The 22,212-nt window shown below is 40.0% G+C and overlaps 2 protein-coding genes across 2 annotated transcripts in view; both read right to left on the bottom strand.

Annotated features, from left to right (window-relative positions):
- The window catches only part of LOC107554653 (calnexin-like), a 21,949-nt gene extending 9,721 nt beyond the window's left edge, over window positions 1-12,228 (bottom strand). Inside the window, exons 1-7 of the mRNA XM_016237233.1 lie at window positions 12,168-12,228; window positions 2,742-2,936; window positions 2,130-2,203; window positions 1,401-1,494; window positions 762-954; window positions 562-584; window positions 264-456 (exon numbers count right to left, since the gene is read on the bottom strand). Coding sequence (XP_016092719.1) covers window positions 264-456; window positions 562-584; window positions 762-954; window positions 1,401-1,494; window positions 2,130-2,203; window positions 2,742-2,933 — 769 coding nt within the window. The 5' untranslated portion in view covers window positions 2,934-2,936; window positions 12,168-12,228. The remainder of the gene's footprint in view (window positions 1-263; window positions 457-561; window positions 585-761; window positions 955-1,400; window positions 1,495-2,129; window positions 2,204-2,741; window positions 2,937-12,167) is intronic.
- An 8,661-nt stretch (window positions 12,229-20,889) lies between these two features.
- The window catches only part of mgat4b (alpha-1,3-mannosyl-glycoprotein 4-beta-N-acetylglucosaminyltransferase B), a 146,648-nt gene continuing 145,325 nt past the window's right edge, over window positions 20,890-22,212 (bottom strand). The window contains exon 15 of the mRNA XM_016237254.1: window positions 20,890-21,252. Coding sequence (XP_016092740.1) covers window positions 21,229-21,252 — 24 coding nt within the window. The 3' untranslated portion in view covers window positions 20,890-21,228. The remainder of the gene's footprint in view (window positions 21,253-22,212) is intronic.

Genomic DNA, 22,212 nt, shown 5'->3' with positions numbered 1-22,212 from the left:
TCCTCAATCTCGGCCAGGGGGTTGATGGGGGGAGTCATATCATTCAAGAGACTGCCGCTGTTCACCACTGTCTGGTCAATCAGGATCTCAAAACTGTTATCAGGGTTCAGCACTGCAGGAGGACACATTGACACACATGAGGAATTCTGTCCAACTTTCATATGAGATTTGTCTGTTTTGTCAGACGGGCTGAATGAACATGTAAATGTACTCTTTGACAGTAGGTGGCGCTTATGGAAGCAGGATGAGATGCGTGTTGTTACCCAGTGTGAAGAGGTGGGTCTTCTTGTCTGTGTAGTATGTGCGCAGGTCCGCGTCGGGCTTCTTAGCATGCTTCTCCTCAAACTCGCCGTTTTTTGGGTTCTTGTGTCTAAAGATGAAGTGCAGTTTGTAATCCTCACCACACTTATCAGGCCCAAACATGATGGTGTACGGAGTCTTATCCACAAACTCCTCCTGTGAGGACAGACAGGGAACAGCGAGGTGAGGACACATACAATTGCATCTTATACATTAAGTGTTGTGTCCAGCTCATATGCTATCATTCAACTATGTATATACACAGCAATACAGGTCACCTGATTCTGCATACATCACAAGGGTCAGCACTAATTAAATACAGGTGTAAACGGGTCCAAAACGTTTTGAGATTGTATCACTAGATCGGTTAGGAAAACAGCAGACGGGCTGAATGAACATGTAAATGTACTCTTTGACAGTAGGTGGCGCTTATGGAAGCAGGATGAGATGCGTGTTGTTACCCAGTGTGAAGAGGTGGGTCTTCTTGTCTGTGTAGTATGTGCGCAGGTCCGCGTCGGGCTTCTTAGCATGCTTCTCCTCAAACTCGCCGGTTTTTGGGTTCTTGTGTCTAAAGATGAAGTGCAGTTTGTAATCCTCACCACACTTATCAGGCCCAAACATGATGGTGTACGGAGTCTTATCCACAAACTCCTCCTGTGAGGACAGACAGGGAAGAGCGAGGTGAGGACACATACAATTGCATCTTATACATTAAGTGTTGTGTCCAGCTCATATGCTATCATTCAACTATGTATATACACAGCAATACAGGTCACCTGATTCTGCATATATCACAAGGGTCAGCACTAATTAAATACAGGTGTAAACGGGTCCAAAACGTTTTGAGATTGTATCACTGAAAACACGTGGAGGCAGTCAGAATCCGTCGTGAATGCGCCCTGGATTGCAGCGTAACATCACCTAGTCATTTAACGTGATAGTTCTGGGACGTGCTGTGAGAAAGCGCACCAAAACAAGCTAATTTAACCAATCAATAAATGTCCACGAGTCATAGGTTTGTTTTTCTTAATTGTTTGTATGCTGAACAATTCATTCAGGTATACACACCTTTTCTTACGATTACAAATGAGTAATTAGACGAGTAATTGGACATGAAATAGGACACGAAACTTACCATCATACTTTGCAATGTCCTCATCAATGCCCTCTTTCTTGGCCTGGGATAAAACCCATCTAGATGGGGGGAAAAAACAATCTAGAAAAACACTTCACAAACAAAGGCTCTTTTTGCTCATTTATAACAAATATTTTCAAATGATTTACATGACCGTTCAAAAATTTGAAGTTGATAAGATTTTTGTTTTGTTTTGAAAGGCATTAATAATTTTATTTAGCCTAGCAGCATTAATCGGACTAAACGTGCCTGTAGGACATTTGTTACAAAATATTTCTATTCCAAATTAATTCTGTTCTTATGAACTTTCTATTCGAAGAATCTTGAAAAAGTAGATCACAATTTTCACAAACCATATTATGCAGCACAACTGTTTTCAACACTATTAACAATCAGAAACGTTTCCTAAGCAACAAAAATCAGCATATTAGAATGATTTCTGAAGGATCATGTGACACTGAAGACTGGTATAATGATGCTGAAAATACAGCTTTGATCACAGAAATAAATTACATTTGACCATATATTCAAATAGAAAGCAGTTATTTGAATTTTTTTTTTTTAAAGAGTATAAGAGACTTTTCAAAAATATTTTTAGAAGTCTTACTGACCCCAAACTATTGAACATCAGTGTATTTATGACAAGCATTTTCAATATATGACCTCTCTGTTGTGAGGATAATAGACATCTTACCCCTGAAGTGTTCCTTTATCAAATGACTCGGCAAAGTAGTGCTCTCCCATCGGCTCTGGAGCTTTATATGTCACCTAAAGACGTTTGGGGAAGATGTTAACCTCGTTGCACCAGCATAATACTATTTTATATTTAACAACGTTTAAGCTTACACAGAGAGTTGTGTTACAGGGAAGAAATAAAGTCATGCGGGTTTGGAATGACATAAGGGACAGTAAATCTGGACGGAATTTTATTTTTCTGTGAACTTGCCCTTTAAGTGACATGATTAATTATTGGCAGATCAAATACCTCAAACAAACACAGACTACCGCTGCTCTGGCTAAATCTCAATTATAACTTCCCATCAAGCATCAAGTCTCGTTATTCTCAAGAAATCTCAAGAAGTGGATGCTATTTTGAGCTTAAGGTATAGCGCTGCGGTGGTTATGAGCTGGTTTAGGTCGCTCAGACGGTTATTAAACGCCACTAGCCTCTGTCCCTGGATCAACACATGGGTGATAGTTCAGCAGAATGAACAGAGATCTACATTTAAGCATGAAGATCCTGGTGTGTTGTCTAGGTAAAGCACATTTTACAATCAGCCGCAGTATGAGCAGGTAACGCTCTAACCGTGGGCACAGGCGGGGGACTGGGGGCTTTTTCTTCCTCTTCCTCAACATCTTCCTCTTGCATGTCATCGATGGCATCTTCCACATCCATCTCCATGTCATCGGCCTCCTCCTGTGCCCTCACATGACTCATGAGGCCCAGACACAGACTCAGAGAGAGCAGCGCCACACATAACCGCATCTTCAGATCCATAGTCTACAGACACAAGAGGGAATGAATTAGACATGGGTCAGGACAGTCATGCTGGTTGTCTATGGTTTATGATGTTGGCTGTGAGTTTTCTTAAAGGATAGTTCACTCAAAAATGAAAATTCTGTGATGCTTTAACTTTACTCACCCTCTTGGAAAAATACTATGGAAGTCAATGGGGACCATTAATTGTTTGGTTATCCACATTCTTAAAAAAAATCTTCTTTGATGTTCAGTAGAAGAAATCATTTTATACAGGTTTGGAACAACTTGAGGATGAGTAAATGTTGACAGAATTTTCATTTTTAGGTGAACTGTCCGTTTAAATCATACAGGACTTCTTGAAAACTGATAGCCTTTCAATCAATCAGTTTTCTGGAAAACCACCTAACATTTTCCTGAAGACCTACTTAAACTGAAAATGTTCTCTCAGCTCTTGCCGTGTAAAATCTCAGTATGATCATGCTGGTGTGACATCTGCACAAGACAAATCAAACAGTTAACCGCACGTTTACCTGTGTGTGTTAAGGGTCAATGACTGGAAGTTTGTCCTTAAGGCTCAGACATACCAAACAAACATCAAAGAACTAGCGGCAATGAAAGGAAATGTACTGCCGTCTCACATTGTCTGCGTCTGTTGAGCTTGAACACTGCAAAGACCAACTGCGTCTGAGCGGAAATGACTCTCCATACAGCAGGTGGCTAAGCTGATTCGCTCAACTAAACAGCCAATCAGAGTGCTCCGTCTCACCGACAGGCTTCGCCAATGATTCAACAAGCTCAATCGCTTGAGCACAAACAATTAGTTAAAAGTCTATAAAAAAAACTGCCTTATGCGCAATTTAAATGTTTGTAAACAACCATTTAAAATTTGAGTGTTGATTATTATATCTAAAACTACATACCAACTTAACAGTTTGTAGCTATTTTGAACCTTTATTATTACAGTAATGTACAGGGCTCCAGACTCATTCTTCCCACTGGTCGCTCTTTTGCAACCAAATTTCTCAGCTGGTCGCACGAGCACATGATTTGGTTGCAATATTTATATATTTTTTTGCGCTACAACATGGGATTATTCAATGCATGCTGATGAACTTTTATCATAGTTTATAGTTATATGGAAATGAAAGTGGTTAACATTCAACCCATTCTTTATCATCAGTACTATAGACACCACTATAGTATATGCGAACGGGAGTTTCTCTTTTGCTGTGTTAAGCCGCGGGCTTCGGATGCTTTCACTGTTGAATTCGCGATTTTGTTGTTACCGTTTTGCTTGCATACATCTCCACACCTTTCATTTTTTAAGACAAACAAAAGATGGATTCATTGTTATTCTTAATTAAAAAGCACAACAACAATAAATTAGTAAGATACAATGACACACTAGCTTACAAAACGTTTATTAAAAGGTGCTGTATGTAAGTTCTTTACTAAAGCATAAAAATTCCATAATATATGTTTGCAGATATTTAAGAAGCATGCTAAGTTAACATACTTGTTTATCTGAAAAACAATGCTACAGTCAGTTATTCTCCTTTGAAAATGTGCGTTCCGGGCCGGAATGTCGGTCTCTGTTTTGGTTTGTGAAACCTGCCCGTTGAATTCGCGATTTTGTTGTTACCGTTTTGCTTGCATACATCTCCACACCTTTCATTTTTTAAGACAAACAAAAGATGGATTCATTGTTATTCTTAATTAAAAAGCACAACAACAATAAATTAGTAAGATACAATGACACACTAGCTTACAAAACGTTTATTAAAAGGTGCTGTATGTAAGTTCTTTACTCTACTAAAGCATAAAAATTCCATAATATATGTTTGCAGATATTTAAGAAGCATGCTAAGTTAACATACTTGTTTATCTGAAAAACAATGCTACAGTCAGTTATTCTCCTTTGAAAATGTGCGTTCCGGGCCGGAATGTCGGTCTCTGTTTTGGTTTGTGAAACCTGCCCACTGCCAGTTTACCCAATTGTATTTCGGCACCCCGGGTTGCCAGTTGGCGGGAAACACTGCGTATTTAATTCCATTCATTGTCAAGTGCGCTCGTTTCTGTTGGTGTCGTCAATCTGGCAAACAGCGTGTGTGCGTCAAGTCTGAGGAGGAGGGCCGGGTGGAAAAACCCTCTCCAATATTTTGAATTTGGACTGCAATACCTAGTTCAACCACTCTGTGTCAATCCTACATACAGCACCTTTAACAAAAACGAATAAGACGAGGCATGGCACACATCACATGCTGTATTATATACAGACTAATAAATTACAGAACACTTAGCAAACTCTGAGGAATCAAATAAATAAATAAAAGAGAGCCTCCATAGCGTAACGTGAGGTAAACAGCAAAGATAAGTTTTTCAAAAATGCATTGCATGTTTTCCCCCCCACAAGAATACCAGCATGATCACCTTCTCTGGTTTAAGAAGCGGTCTTTTACTTGACTTTCGCTTGAAAACCATCCATCGTTTCCTCAATATGCGCGTAATTTATGCTGCGCGCGGCGAGTATACTGTTACTCGACGCTGTTTCTTTATGCTTTCAGTTTCGTTTGCCGTTTGATGTTTCTCATATGCAACAGAAATTGCAGCGCTTATGAGTTGACCAACGCAGTGGACGCGCCAGTGCGACCGCACACTATTTAGTCGCACAGGCAGAAAAAATGGTCGCAAAATGTGACCATTGGTCGCAGTCTGGAGCCCTGCATGTACCAATTTGACAGGGTTCCTGAATAGTTAATAGCATTAGCGGAGAGATCATTTTCCTTAAGAAAAATCTGTACCTGATATATTTCTTCAAATATATCGAATCAAGATAATATTGATCGAAATCAAATCGTATTAAGAGCTTGTGAAACAGAATTGAATCGTGAAATCTGTAACTATACCCAGCCCTATAAGTCCCACAACACATCAGGACTTCATCACCAGCACATGTGAAGTGATACACTGTTAGCAGAATTTCTTCTGAAGACTCTTTTCCATTATCACATGGTACATTCACGTCACAGTGCCCAGTCCTCACAGACAGGTGCGCACACTGATGTAAACAGCGGACTGTGGTATTTGCAGACTGTGGTGTGTGCAGTGGACATATTGCCATCTCAGGGTCCCCATGACTACAGTCGCCACGGTGATGGCAGAAAGGCGGAGTTATGTAGCATCAGCCCCTTTTCTTTAATAAGATTTACCCCAATGAGATTACACACACACACCAACATGTGCAAACAAACACTAAATAAGCAGAAATTTAACATGAAACATGTGTTTTGTGGTGGATAAACCAAGTGTTTGCCCTCTATAGTCACTATGAGCGTCATTTCAACTGAAGTATCATTTGGAGTGAGCCAGCAGAAGCAAATATAAATACTCTAATGACCACCTCAATTTCATCCCATTACATGACCCACAAACCCTTGCTTTCTCTCTTTAGTGTGAGCATGTGATTACTGTCATTCGCTTGAAGAGCGGAGCTTTACAGCGCTGTCAGATCATTCCTCAGGGGTATCAATAAACATTGCAAAAAGCCTTAAACGGGCAACCCGGTCGTGTTCAAACACACACAGGCGGTGTACACCACAGACGGTTGTGCTAATGAGCTTAACACACTCAGGATTACCGCGACTGATGCAGTGGTGCCAACAGCATCTGATAGCAACACGTCACCATGGCAGCCGAAACAAAACAAAAACGACTTTTACTGGAGTACACACAAACAACAAGACTTGACCAACCTTGCAAACAAACCACATGAACTAGGGCTGCACGGTTTGAGAACAGAAAAATCAGTAAAATTTTAGATTAAAAAAATATTGCAATTGTGATTCAAAATTAGGCAACATTAGACAACTATTTTGTTGTAAAAATAAATTAAGCATTTCTCATTATGAATTTGAGAAGATGGTTAGCACGTTTCGAATGCATGTTTTTAGTGACCCAAACTCAGAGCAGATGCAAAGAAGAGTTTGTGAGGAGCAGATTTTTACTGTGAACTGAGCCACTCTGAGAAACTGAAAACACTGTATCAGGAGCTGCTCATGTGTATAAGAACACAATGCCATGCTTCACTCCGAAACACACACCGCATCAAAGTCTATTTAAGGCAAGTCACTGCACTCGGCAGCCATCTTTGAAACACCTCTCGGGCATGCAAGCGCAGCTCCTATCTTTTTGAATGGAGAAACTTCAGATTCTCCAAAACTGTTCACCAAGCTTACGATTAAATTTCATATTTGAAATCACCAATGAAATCTGACAACTCCGTCTCATAAATGTTGTTTCTTTTGCTCAAATGGCGTTAAAAAGCTTATTTTTCAGGCTAGACCAGCCAGTGCGCACATCTAACGCTGAATGTTTCTATAGCAACCGGGACTTCTAACCATAGATATGTATAGGTAGATGCCTCATCCAACAGCTCCAAGCATGTAGAAACCTCTGCCATCTTGCAACAGTTAACGTGACGTCATTCACCATAATAATGAATATTCGAAGATGCCACAATCCTGCACAGCCGATGGATGTAAAAACCGCCGGGATTTAAACTCCCGAAGAAACGGGATAACCTATCGCAGGTGAGAATTCGAGAGAGGGGTGGAACCAAAGATATTCGTTGATTATGACGTCAAGTTGACCCTTCAATTTGGCGGACGGCTTATGTATAGCAGCCAGTAGAAACAGTCGCTAATGAGGCATCTACATATATATCTAGGCTTCTAACGGCAGCTGCAGTGACACGATGACTTTACCGATTAGTGATTGGCTCTTTTACTCAGAAGGCGGGGCTTCCTTCGATGGAGCGGCCATATTGAGCATTGCATTTATCCCCATTCAAAACTATGAGTGACACGCCTTGGTTATTCTATAGTCTTTGACTGCATATATTTGTTTCACTGAATTTGTGATGTCAGTTTTTTTTTTTTTTTTTTTTTTTTTTTGAGTAACCCTACATAATATATCAACCAGACAAATTAATCAGACCATATTTGCATGTCACACCCACCTAACCAAGGGTGTCGGTTTAAAAACTTTTTTTTTCGAATTACATTTATATTCAACAATATACACAATATTGTTACCATCTAAATCAATAACTCTTGAGATATCTGCCATAAATCATTAATATCTAAACTATAAATACAAACAAACAAACAGAGAGAGAGAGAGCGAGCGCGAGAGAGAGAGCGAGAGAGAGAGAGAGCGAGCGCGAGAGCGAGAGAGAGAGCGAGCGCGAGCGCGAGCGAGAGAGAGAGCGCGAGCGAGAGAGAGAGCGCGAGAGCGAGAGAGAGAGAGAGAGAGAGCGAGAGAGAGAGCGAGAGAGAGAGAGAGAGAGCGAGCGCGAGAGAGAGAGCGAGCGCGAGCGAGAGAGAGAGCGAGCGCGAGAGAGAGCGAGAGAGAGCGCGAGAGAGAGAGCGCGAGCGCGAGAGAGAGCGCGAGAGAGAGAGAGAGCGCGAGCGAGAGAGAGAGCGCGAGCGAGAGAGAGAGAGAGAGAGCGAGCGCGAGAGAGAGAGAGAGCGAGCGCGAGAGAGAGAGAGAGCGAGCGAGCGCGAGAGAGAGCGCGAGAGAGAGAGAGAGAGCGCGAGAGAGAGAGAGAGAGAGAGAGCGCGAGGCGAGAGAGAGAGAGAGAGCGAGCGCGAGAGAGAGAGAGCGAGCGAGAGAGAGAGCGAGCGCGAGCGAGAGAGAGAGAGCGAGCGCGAGCGAGAGAGAGAGCGAGCGCGAGCGCGAGAGAGAGAGCGCGAGCGCGAGAGAGAGAGAGAGAGAGAGAGAGAGAGAGCGAGCGCGAGAGAGAGAGAGAGAGTGTGTGAGTGAGAGAGAGAGAGAGTGAGTGAGAGAGAGTATTGTTGTGAGGCTGGGGGTCACAGGATACACTCCTGACCCATCTGTTGCTCACTGAACTAATGATCATGTGTGGGGGTAGAGATTACAGACAACACATAACGCAAGCACTCCATCATCAGCTCTATTAAAGCTAATCAGAGGTTAACATCAGCATCCGAGCTAAAGCAACACAAGACATCGGCAAAATTAAATATGCAGAGACTCACGCAAAAGCATCTAAACACTTGCTAAGTGAAGACCACCACTGTTTGATTTAACAAAAAAAATGAAGATAAGCATTATTTATGCCTAAAAATAAAACTGTTGTGGAAATGAAAACAGGTTAATCAACACTAACAGTAAAACTCACTGTTTCCCCTTCGAGAAAGACTGAAACACTGTTTGAGCAACAGCATGCTTTCAGACCAATATGCTATTTGAACGAAAAAGTAAAATGCTACAGCATTTTTCTTTCTCAAACAAACAAGTCTTTAATATGATTAGTGCACTAGAAATAAAAGCAAAAAAAACCAACTATTTTGTGGTTCATTTTGTTTTTATTCTAAAACATTACTTAAAAAAAAAAAAGCAACTTTTGACAGTGCTCCCAGATTTTTGGACTGAGAAAAGTAATTAAATTAACACTAATTTCATACAATATTTACTCAAAACTCACATTAGTTCAAAGAAGAATATGCCTGAAATTGACATGTCTCCAGCAGATTTAGAAGCAAACGCAAACACACACACACACACACACACACACACACACACACACACACACACACACACACACACACACACACACACACACACACACACACACACGTGGGAACTAAGGAACTAATTAATCGTTCAAGCAGACAGACTTATCGGCCCATTAATTAGACTGCAATACCAACCATCGCAACAGAACAGACTCATTTCTATGAAGGTTCACTAGAGGGGGTCTAGCGGTTCCTGTGCACAAAGCAGATTCATTCGCTCTGGACTGGACAGACTCCATCCTGCCCCCTATAAAACAAACAATTGGGACTGAAAGAGGAAGACATTTAACACTGCAGTGCTAACTGACAGTGAGCTGCTTCAAATCCAGTTTGAGCAGAGACCTGCTCTGCTGATTAAATACGACTGATCCATTAGAGCCGCCACAGCACACGCTGATGAAGCCCACGGGCTCCGACTGACCCATACATATCAGCGGCTCTGATCAGCCAGTCTTCTCTGGCCACTGCAGTGTCCTGTGGTCAGACAGGTTTGCAAAATGACTGATATGCAAACCTATCTGAAGTGTATACAACACTTTCCTACAGAGCTGTGCTAGTTTCAAGTCTTTCCTTTTCACATGACAAAATTTAAACTCACATTTCATGTCCACTTATTTAGTATGTTGTAAAAGGTGATACTGATTATGCACAATATATAATGTAATATGATTTTACTGATTTAAGTGAAAGCAACACTGTGGATATAACAATGATTTTCATGGTTTTATAAGGCCATTAAGTTTCCTAAAGATCCTGTCATTAGACTAGTTTAGCTGTCCTTCCTTTTTCCACGACTTGCAAGTATAAGATGTTAACGGTGTCTAAAATCGTAATTTCTGCTGTAAAAACGCTGTTAGTGTTGCTAAGCACAATTCATGTCCTTTAATGAGTTCAAACTGAATCAATTCAGAATCTATTAGCTTAACTCTGCATGATTCGTTTGCGTCGTTAAACTCAAAAAGTGTTTTTGTGTGCTAAAATATTTTCATTTCGGCATGAAATGAAAATTCACTATTTTCTAAGTATATAGAAGTTATTAGGAACAATTCATCCATGCATAAGTTTAATCGTCTGTTTGTTTTTGTACCTTGTAATTTTTAAATCAAAATATCATAACAGGATCTTCCAGGGAAATTATAGACTTCTCTCTGGTGTTAATAAAAACATATGCAGATGCCCCATTACAACATTTTAGATAACTATCATTACAATGACAGCCATGCACAGCCAGCCAGTTCTTGCATTATAAACACCTTCAGGCTGATACAAGACTCGATCATCATATTGCAGGTTATTCTGCAACTGGTCGGTTGTAAGTTATATTTGTTGTTTATACAGCTCAAAGTGCTGGTTGAATGATCGTCCAGAGCAGGCGCTCGTTATGTCAGCCTTCCATGAGATTAAGCCACATGTGGTGGTCCCGGCATGGCCTAACCGGGGGTTCGTTCAATTCAGCACACAATAGTGAATGCATAGACTTCCAGAACACATGGTTAAGCCTCTTTACGCTCGAGTGCCACAGATCTGGGCTTGAGATGATGGGGGAAGGTACCGCAGACCTTCTACACACAACCTTCCCAGAGTGCACCAGTGAAGTGTGACTCCGAGCAAGATACAGGTCATTAAAGTGAACTAATAAAACTGCATTCAAATGACATAGCCATCAACAACGAGGAGCTTGAATGACAGTGTTAGGAAAGCGTTAAACGTCTTGACAAGAGTTAACACCAGAAAAGGGATCTTTTGGTTATACGTAAAGGTCGAAAATGAGCTCTACATTCAAAGTGCCAGAATCTGAAAACACCTAGTTACATGTTAACAACCCACAAGAGGGTCAGGACGATCATTTTCTTGCTGGGAAATAATCTGACTACAACTCATTTAAGTTTCTGGCCCATGCAAACATCAGTCTCTCTCCCGTGACCTCTGCCTTTCCTCTGAAAGGGCGGAAATGACGGCTCAACTGCACACTAGCTCAGCCGGTTTGGCTTTTCCGCATTATATCCCCCACACAGCCATGCATGCCATCCCACAAACATGCATTGATGAACTCCGACTGAAAGCAAAAGATTAGGTTGAGTGATATTTGACCATGCGCGTATCTATGTGCACCGACCATGTATTTAATATTAGAAACACCTACCATCTAACTATACATATGAATGAATATTTTAAACACACACGAATAATGTTCAAGAAAAAAAATGAATTAAATCTTACATACATGTACACAATCATTTTAATGTGCAGAGACATGCCCAACTTGAAAACAGGTACATCAATGTTTGACTACCGTTAGCTTCCCTCAGTTACTTCTTCAGCACATCTCTCTCAGCAGCTCAGCCCACCCCAACATTAGAGAAGCCCACTGCAGCTCTCACCTCACTCCGCTGACAAGAAAACCACATGAGGCGGGTTTCTGTGATCTTACTGATGTGACACCTGTATCAGTTAGCTTAGCTTAGCTTAGCTTAGCTCACGCAGCTCGCTGACCAGCTGGCCTTTAGCTCTACGCGCATACTCTAGCTTTACTCTCTGGCTGAACCATGTAATCCCGCTTTCTGACAATAATACATCGGCAAGCCGTATCGCACATGAACTGAACGGCTCCTAGGTCTACTAAAGCTCATATGAGCAGCTGTAGCGTACTCACCCCTGCTCACTGATGCAGCACTCCGCCTGCGACTCCAGCGTCACGTGCGCTTATACACGATACAGCCAGAAACAGAGGCTCCGCCTTCCACGCGCATCCGATTGGCTACTGCATTCAGCGTAGACACGCCTCTTGGACAATGCGAGATGATGCACACACACACACACACACACACACACACACACACACACACACACGTGGGAACTAACACTTCTGTTAATCGTTCAAGCAGACAGACTTATCGGCCCATTAATTAGACTGCAATACCAACCATCGCAACAGAACAGACTCATTTCTATGAAGGTTCACTAGAGGGGGTCTAGCGGTTCCTGTGCACAAAGCAGATTCATTCGCTCTGGACTGGACAGACTCCATCCTGCCCCCTATAAAACAAACAATTGGGACTGAAAGAGGAAGACATTTAACACTGCAGTGCTAACTGACAGTGAGCTGCTTCAAATCCAGTTTGAGCAGAGACCTGCTCTGCTGATTAAATACGACTGATCCATTAGAGCCGCCACAGCACACGCTGATGAAGCCCACGGGCTCCGACTGACCCATACATATCAGCGGCTCTGATCAGCCAGTCTTCTCTGGCCACTGCAGTGTCCTGTGGTCAGACAGGTTTGCAAAATGACTGATATGCAAACCTATCTGAAGTGTATACAACACTTTCCTACAGAGCTGTGCTAGTTTCAAGTCTTTCCTTTTCACATGACAAAATTTAAACTCACATTTCATGTCCACTTATTTAGTATGTTGTAAAAGGTGATACTGATTATGCACAATATATAATGTAATATGATTTTACTGATTTAAGTGAAAGCAACACTGTGGATATAACAATGATTTTCATGGTTTTATAAGGCCATTAAGTTTCCTAAAGATCCTGTCATTAGACTAGTTTAGCTGTCCTTCCTTTTTCCACGACTTGCAAGTATAAGATGTTAACGGTGTCTAAAATCGTAATTTCTGCTGTAAAAACGCTGTTAGTGTTGCTAAGCACAATTCATGTCCTTTAATGAGTTCAAACTGAATCAATTCAGAATCTATTAGCTTAACTCTGCATGATTCGTTTGCGTCGTTAAACTCAAAAAGTGTTTTTGTGTGCTAAAATATTTTCATTTCGGCATGAAATGAAAATTCACTATTTTCTAAGTATATAGAAGTTATTAGGAACAATTCATCCATGCATAAGTTTAATCGTCTGTTTGTTTTTGTACCTTGTAATTTTTAAATCAAAATATCATAACAGGATCTTCCAGGGAAATTATAGACTTCTCTCTGGTGTTAATAAAAACATATGCAGATGCCCCATTACAACATTTTAGATAACTATCATTACAATGACAGCCATGCACAGCCAGCCAGTTCTTGCATTATAAACACCTTCAGGCTGATACAAGACTCGATCATCATATTGCAGGTTATTCTGCAACTGGTCGGTTGTAAGTTATATTTGTTGTTTATACAGCTCAAAGTGCTGGTTGAATGATCGTCCAGAGCAGGCGCTCGTTATGTCAGCCTTCCATGAGATTAAGCCACATGTGGTGGTCCCGGCATGGCCTAACCGGGGGTTCGTTCAATTCAGCACACAATAGTGAATGCATAGACTTCCAGAACACATGGTTAAGCCTCTTTACGCTCGAGTGCCACAGATCTGGGCTTGAGATGATGGGGGAAGGTACCGCAGACCTTCTACACACAACCTTCCCAGAGTGCACCAGTGAAGTGTGACTCCGAGCAAGATACAGGTCATTAAAGTGAACTAATAAAACTGCATTCAAATGACATAGCCATCAACAACGAGGAGCTTGAATGACAGTGTTAGGAAAGCGTTAAACGTCTTGACAAGAGTTAACACCAGAAAAGGGATCTTTTGGTTATACGTAAAGGTCGAAAATGAGCTCTACATTCAAAGTGCCAGAATCTGAAAACACCTAGTTACATGTTAACAACCCACAAGAGGGTCAGGACGATCATTTTCTTGCTGGGAAATAATCTGACTACAACTCATTTAAGTTTCTGGCCCATGCAAACATCAGTCTCTCTCCCGTGACCTCTGCCTTTCCTCTGAAAGGGCGGAAATGACGGCTCAACTGCACACTAGCTCAGCCGGTTTGGCTTTTCCGCATTATATCCCCCACACAGCCATGCATGCCATCCCACAAACATGCATTGATGAACTCCGACTGAAAGCAAAAGATTAGGTTGAGTGATATTTGACCATGCGCGTATCTATGTGCACCGACCATGTATTTAATATTAGAAACACCTACCATCTAACTATACATATGAATGAATATTTTAAACACACACGAATAATGTTCAAGAAAAAAAATGAATTAAATCTTACATACATGTACACAATCATTTTAATGTGCAGAGACATGCCCAACTTGAAAACAGGTACATCAATGTTTGACTACCGTTAGCTTCCCTCAGTTACTTCTTCAGCACATCTCTCTCAGCAGCTCAGCCCACCCCAACATTAGAGAAGCCCACTGCAGCTCTCACCTCACTCCGCTGACAAGAAAACCACATGAGGCGGGTTTCTGTGATCTTACTGATGTGACACCTGTATCAGTTAGCTTAGCTTAGCTTAGCTTAGCTCACGCAGCTCGCTGACCAGCTGGCCTTTAGCTCTACGCGCATACTCTAGCTTTACTCTCTGGCTGAACCATGTAATCCCGCTTTCTGACAATAATACATCGGCAAGCCGTATCGCACATGAACTGAACGGCTCCTAGGTCTACTAAAGCTCATATGAGCAGCTGTAGCGTACTCACCCCTGCTCACTGATGCAGCACTCCGCCTGCGACTCCAGCGTCACGTGCGCTTATACACGATACAGCCAGAAACAGAGGCTCCGCCTTCCACGCGCATCCGATTGGCTACTGCATTCAGCGTAGACACGCCTCTTGGACAATGCGAGATGATGATTGTCCAGAGTTCATGTCTGTCATAGACTGTGGGCTCCGCCCCCGACCTGCACCTCGTGGACACCCCTGATTGGCCGTCGAGGACACGGAAATAGACGCTTATTGGACACATCAGGGTAGACGCGAAAGATGACGGATACTTGTGCTGTGTCCGAAATGCCATACTGTCATACTACTCTTACTATTTCTGCAGTATCCAGTATGTATACTGTGCGTAGTATGCAACCTTTCTGTATGCATGGAATAAACGGATGACCTACTATATTTGCCAGAATCTGCTAAATATAGTACACTGCAATCATTACAGAAGCTGTGTGTGGAATGGCATGCTACCATACAACTCGTACTATATTGCAGTATGCTGTGTGTATACTGTGAATAGTATGTGGATTTTCTGTGTGCATGGAATTCCAGGATTACCTGCTACATTTGCTGAAATCTGATGTATGCATCTGAAGATGCTGCATGGGATACTGTTTCCCAGAACACAAGCGCTCCACTTGATGTTTCATCTTTAAATGCGTGAGTGAACTGGAGGCGGCAAATAGTCATTATAAACACCTTCACATGTACATGTTACTGTAAACTACAATATTGTAGCATATCGAAAAACAGTATCGTTAGTAGGACATACCTTAACTCTTTCACCGCCAGCATTTTTGATGATTTTCACTCAAATTTCATGACCCCCAGAATATTTTGTTTTATTAATATCTGAACCAAAATAAAGAAAGTGTGTATACTGTGAATAGTATGTGGATTTTGTGTATGCATGTTATTCCAGGATTACCTGCTACATTTGCTGAAATCTGATGTATGCATCTGGAGATGCTGCATGGGATACTGTTTCCCAGAACACAAGCGCTCCACTTGATGTTTCATCTTTAAATGCGTGAGTGAACTGGAGGCGGGAAATAGTCATTATAAACACCTTCATATGTAAATGTTACTGTAAACTACAATATTGCAGCGTATCGAAAAACAGTATGGTTAGTAGGACATACCTTAACTCTTTCACCGCCAGCATTTTTGATGATTTTCACTCAAATTTCATGACCCCCAGAATATTTTGTTTTATTAATATCTGAACCAAAATAAAGAACAAAGCCTCTACTTTTAAACAACAACAAAACCGTTTTATTCTAGCCTCAAGCTTGTTTTTTTTAAATCAACACTCGAATTACGTTTTATAAAAAAAAAAGCACGTTTTTATCAAATAAATGATTAAAAAAAATCGCGTTTTTATCAAATACTAGGCTACATCTGGATCATATTCAGTAGGATGATCAAAGCAAAGATGCAGTAGATGGCTTCCATCAACACCCCAAAGCTTGCACGGTCCTTTGCCACTTCTGGGATCGACTCTTCACTCATAACATTATTAGGCAGTTTTCATTTATATACTGTTTATTGTTGATGATCGCATTGTTTTTCATATGCATATGCATACATTACATACCAGATCGCTGTTTCTGCGTCTTCCTCGCATGTGTTTTTGATCGGCACATTCTAGACTCATTCAGGAGATGCTAAGAGCGCCCCCGAGCGTATAACAGAGGGAACGGGGAAACTGTTTGGCGGGGAAAGAGTTAATCTCTCTCGTTTCCGAAAATGATCTCACTTTTATAGCTATAGCGCTTTATGCAGTACAGATTGTTTCAAAGATATTAAATAATAATAGTAATATTGCAATAATATAATATATAAATGTAAAAAAAATTAAATTATGCAAGCAGAATTCAATTCCGCTGGTTTTTATCAAATAAATGATTAAAAAAAATCGCGTTTTTATCAAATACTAGGCTACATCTGGATCATATTCAGTAGGATGATCAAAGCAAAGATGCAGTAGATGGCTTCCATCAACACCCCAAAGCTTGCACGGTCCTTTGCCACTTCTGGGATCGACTCTTCACTCATAACATTATTAGGCAGTTTTCATTTATATACTGTTTATTGTTGATGATCGCATTGTTTTTCATATGCATATGCATACATTACATACCAGATCGCTGTTTCTGCGTCTTCCTCGCATGTGTTTTTGATCGGCACATTCTAGACTCATTCAGGAGATGCTAAGAGCGCCCCCGAGCGTATAACAGAGGGAACGGGGAAACTGTTTGGCGGGGAAAGAGTTAATCTCTCTCGTTTCCGAAAATGATCTCACTTTTATAGCTATAGCGCTTTATGCAGTACAGATTGTTTCAAAGATATTAAATAATAATAGTAATATTGCAATAATATAATATATAAATGTAAAAAAAATTAAATTATGCAAGCAGAATTCAATTCCGCTGTAAAGCAGCTCTAAAAAGAAACAGAGTGTATATTTACTCTAAGTGCAAATAGCCTGATTTATTGGCAGAGACTATTTACATTAACTCCGCCCACCAATGCCTGACTGCGATAAACAGCACTGTTTGTGACCCGAGTTCGAATCCGCATTTTGTCAGACTCCTTCTTCTCCTTTCCCCATCACATATCAAATCGGAAAGGCATTTATTTTCTATAAAAATAAAAGATTTGAAAATTGGAAATAAAACGCCTCATTAATAATACAGTGTTTATTGGGTATGGTTAGCAGTAGGTGTAGGGACTAGGGAGGGCTTTAATCATTTTAATAAATATGATAATTTACACTCAATATGTTATTGGATACTGTTTTATAATGTACTACAGTACTGATGTATAAATATCTGCCACCTAACTACTATTTACACAACCTCTTGCTTAAGAAAATACTGCTAGCCTATTTTAAACAGAATTTATCATTATTTGCACTGGTGTAACCAGAATATATCGTAATATAGCAAAAAGAAAGTAATATCATTGTTCAGTTAAAGACAGCTCAGTGTCGATTCAGTTTTGTTCAGTATGTAAAGTTCATTAATTATGAAATGAGATCAATTGGGCAATATAGTATTGTTTACTAGTATGAACCCTTATTAGCAAGCCTTTGTAAAAAGAATGGTTTGCAGATTTATTTGTAAGGTAACAGCCTCAACAGCTGTGCTGAATTAATGTTCAGTGTTTAATGTTAATTTTCATGTGACGACACCACTCTGAAACATTATTTGTTACTTATACTGTTTCACACACTATTCTTAAAAAAAATAGTAGGCAGTATGCACTGTGCAGTAAGCAGTAAGTTAGTGTGCCATTCCGAACACAGCCTTGGATACTTGGGAAGCAATCCAATTCCTACTTTTTATTTAGTAACAATTTGTCCACATGCCAAAGTGGTATAAATTAAATGCTTTAGATTTTATAGCAGTAAAAAGTTTGGACAAACATTTGATGAAAATTGTTGTCATGAAGGCTTCTGTCTAAATGTTTGAAAATAATAAATAGATTTGTAGACACATATAATACCAAGATACCTTACTTTTTTTTTGTTACACAAATTCTGGTAAATGTGTACATTTAGAGACATTAGGAATTGTGACATCATGCTACATTGCGGCATTATGATAGATATTAACCTAGCATTAACTTCACAAGCAAACACAACGTTTTCTTCATTGTTAAAGGGATAATTCACACAAAAATTTAAATTCTGAAGAATATTGGTATCCAAACAGTTTTGGTGTCATACAGTAAGTACACTCTAAAATACTCTGAAATACAACCCAGCGCTGGGTAAAATAGGGACAAACCCAGCAATTGGGTTGTTTTGACCCAGCGGTTTGGTTACTACCCAGAAGGTTGGGTTAAACATTTAACCAAACCGCTGGGTCAAAACAACCCAATTGCTGGGTTTGTCCCTATTTTACCCAGCACTGGGTTGTATTTCACCCAGCATTTTTTAGAGTGTAATGTCAAATTATGTAAAATCTTCATCTTCATCCCTTTAAGGGTCCTTGACAGCACACATATATTTCCATCTGTTCTCCTTCAAGCTGATTTGCCCATTTAATTGATCATCCTTTAGTGTGAGACTGTGAATAGATTCTTTATTGCTGGTTATTGTCATGCGAGTGAAACCTGATTCCTGTATTTAGTGTTTAGAGCAGACCCCAGGTGTTTTTCAGGTGGCCATTGTCTCATTTACATCAGATGACCGGCTCCAGGGCAGTGAGACAGGTAGAGCAGCTGTCAGTGGCTGGTCAACCTGTTAACCGTGTTTATATCAAACTCACTAATAAAGACGCCCCAAGGGTCTTCATGACCTCATAAATAACGTTGGGGATCTTACAGATTTTTTTAACCGGATAGAGTAAGATATTATTCAGAAATTGGGAGGGCCAGAATCAAAGGCACCTGTTATAAATCAGCATGGCAATAATGACAGATAGCATATTCAAAGCTACAAGTGATTTGACTTCCATAAATACAAAGCTGCCATAAGAGAAGATTATAATAGACAGATATTTCTTTTGTTTCTAGATTTATAATCATGCTCAAAACATTGATGATAGTATAAAAACAATACTTTGCAACCATAGCAACATATAAACACTGTAGTCAAGTTTGGACTTGGTCTTTATTCAAAATGTTTGGCAGCAGCATTACATTTTCAATCGAGTTCATGGATCAAATGGGCTAATCAAGAGAAAACAGGGCAGGGATAGTAAAAGACGATGGCGCTGTATTTCTCCTCGACCTGTCCGCAGGGAACTGACTCTCCTCTAAAACAACATCAGCGTTGTTGTAGGTCAGATGGTGTTATCTTACAGCACAAGCTTTCTCTTTTTCTTTCCTTGAAGATAACTTTGCTCTGTAGCTCAAGATCTTGTCAAACATGCTGATTGCTCACTTTACCTATAACCATCAGTGTTATATTGCGATATAGTGAATCATTTTAAGGCATGAAAAAATATCAGAACCCTTGACAAATTTGTGTAGCATCTGATAAATATTATTTCTATTATCAGAGAGCAAACTGAGCATACCAGCGCACTGATTGACAATGAGCTGGACAGATTTCAAGCCATACTTTGGTCTCTCTATATAATAACCCAGAGGTCTGTTTCTGTTTATCTTAAAATGCGGCCACATCAGCACACTACTGCGTCACATTAAGGCAGGAAGAGGAAAAACAACATATTGCAAGAAATAATATGTCTGATTGGAAAGTAAAAAATTATAATAATAATAATAAATGTAAAAGGCTTCCCTCTTGTTTGTTGTGATTGATTTCATTTGAATTATATCAAGAAAAGTCCAGCGATTTCGGTTTTTAGAAGAAACAGGTTTGCAGCATACACTCTAGTTACAATAAAAGTTGCTCTTTCAGTATAGCGCATCTTTTGGACTGACTTTGGAAACACACGCTAGGCCTGTGCACGAACAAACACATATCTAGCACGGCCGGGTGTACTCTTAATGTATCATAATAAATACAATAAATAGACACCATTTGGAGTAGCCTAAACAGAATCATTTGTCAACTAATTACCGACACAAATTCAACTTTGAAAATCGAATGTCGAGTAGGAAATTAAGAGTCTTTTGTTCCAAAAGCAGCAATTGTTGAATGTCAAAGTGTTTCGTGAAATGGGCGAGACCGCTCAGGAAGCCCTTGACAATAGACCAGTGTAGTTACATAAACTCAACCATGGGCATATATATATATATATATATATATATACATATAAATACAGTTTACAAAATACAGCGTCTTCAGTCGTCTGCGGTGCGTCTGGCAGCACGAGCTGTACGTCTTTGAGTGCCATCGCTTGGCATTCTCTACCTGCTAGAACAGCTTGTCGTCAGCAGCTGGAGCTATTGGACCAAGCTAAAGAAACTCGCGTGAGGGGCTCATGTCAAAGTGTTTCGTGAAATGGGCGAGACCGCTCAGGAAGCCCTTGACAATAGACCAGTGTAGTTACATAAACTCAACCATGGGCATATATATATATATATATATATATACATATAAATACAGTTTACAAAATACAGCGTCTTCAGTCGTCTGCGGTGCGTCTGGCAGCACGAGCTGTACGTCTTTGAGTGCCATCGCTTGGCATTCTCTACCTGCTAGAACAGCTTGTCGTCAGCAGCTGGAGCTATTGGACCAAGCTAAAGAAACTCGCGTGAGGGGCTCATGTGGCGGTGCTGAGCAGACTCCATCCTGCAGCAGAGACCCGGTGAAGTCATGAGGTATTGTTGAACACCAGTCACTCTGCTTTCTTGATAAAAATCTGTCGAGAGAAGTGTTGGAACTGACAAGAAGTTGCTTAACTGTAATGATCTGTAATGACATAATATACAGTACTTTGCAAGTGTCAGGCTTTTAGTATTTTCAACAACAACAACAACAAAAAAAGCCAGTTATTTCTATGTTTTGCTGTAGTGTGTCAGTAGGAAATATCAGATTACATTTCTTTTGCCATTAATTGTAATAATGCAGTGAGACTTTTGTATGCACAAGGACCCAGTGCTCCACACAGAGATCTTAAACTGATTTAAAACCATTTTTAAGTCAGTTTAAGACATCAAGACTTTTGCACATTAATGTGTATACACAAAAATGTTTTGACAATAATAAGAAATGTTTCTTAAGCAGCAAATCAGCATATTACAATGATTTCTGAAGGATCGTGAGGCAATGGCTGCAGTTGTTTTCAATTGTAATAAAAATTATATTTCACAATATTACTGTTTTTACTGTATTTTCAATCAAATAAATGCAACCTTGGAGGAGCACAAGAGACATCTTTCAAAAATGGAAAATCTTATCAACTCAAACTTTTGAACTCTAGTGTATATTGCATACAAGTTATACATGAATAATTAAAATATAAATTAAAATACAGTTTCATATATATTTGTAATATATATATATATTTACCTTTTTAACAAAATTATCTGGTAAAATAAGCAACAAAATAATAATTGTTATTATTAAAAATTTAATTATAATGTCAAATACACACACACACACACTCACACACATATATATATATACACACACGCGCACGCACGCACGCACGCACGCACACACATATACACACACACACACATATATATACTGTATATACACACACACACACACACACACACATATATACTGTGTATATACACACACACACATGCACACACACACATATATATATACTGTATATACACACACACACACACATATATATATACTGTATATA

This window comes from Sinocyclocheilus grahami, unplaced genomic scaffold (assembly GCF_001515645.1).
Source record: "Sinocyclocheilus grahami isolate Dianchi unplaced genomic scaffold, SAMN03320097.WGS_v1.1 scaffold509.1, whole genome shotgun sequence".
Taxonomy (NCBI): domain Eukaryota; kingdom Metazoa; phylum Chordata; class Actinopteri; order Cypriniformes; family Cyprinidae; genus Sinocyclocheilus; species Sinocyclocheilus grahami.
The sequence above is the reverse complement of the archived record's forward strand: the minus strand, read 5'-3'. Positions and strand labels throughout refer to the sequence as shown.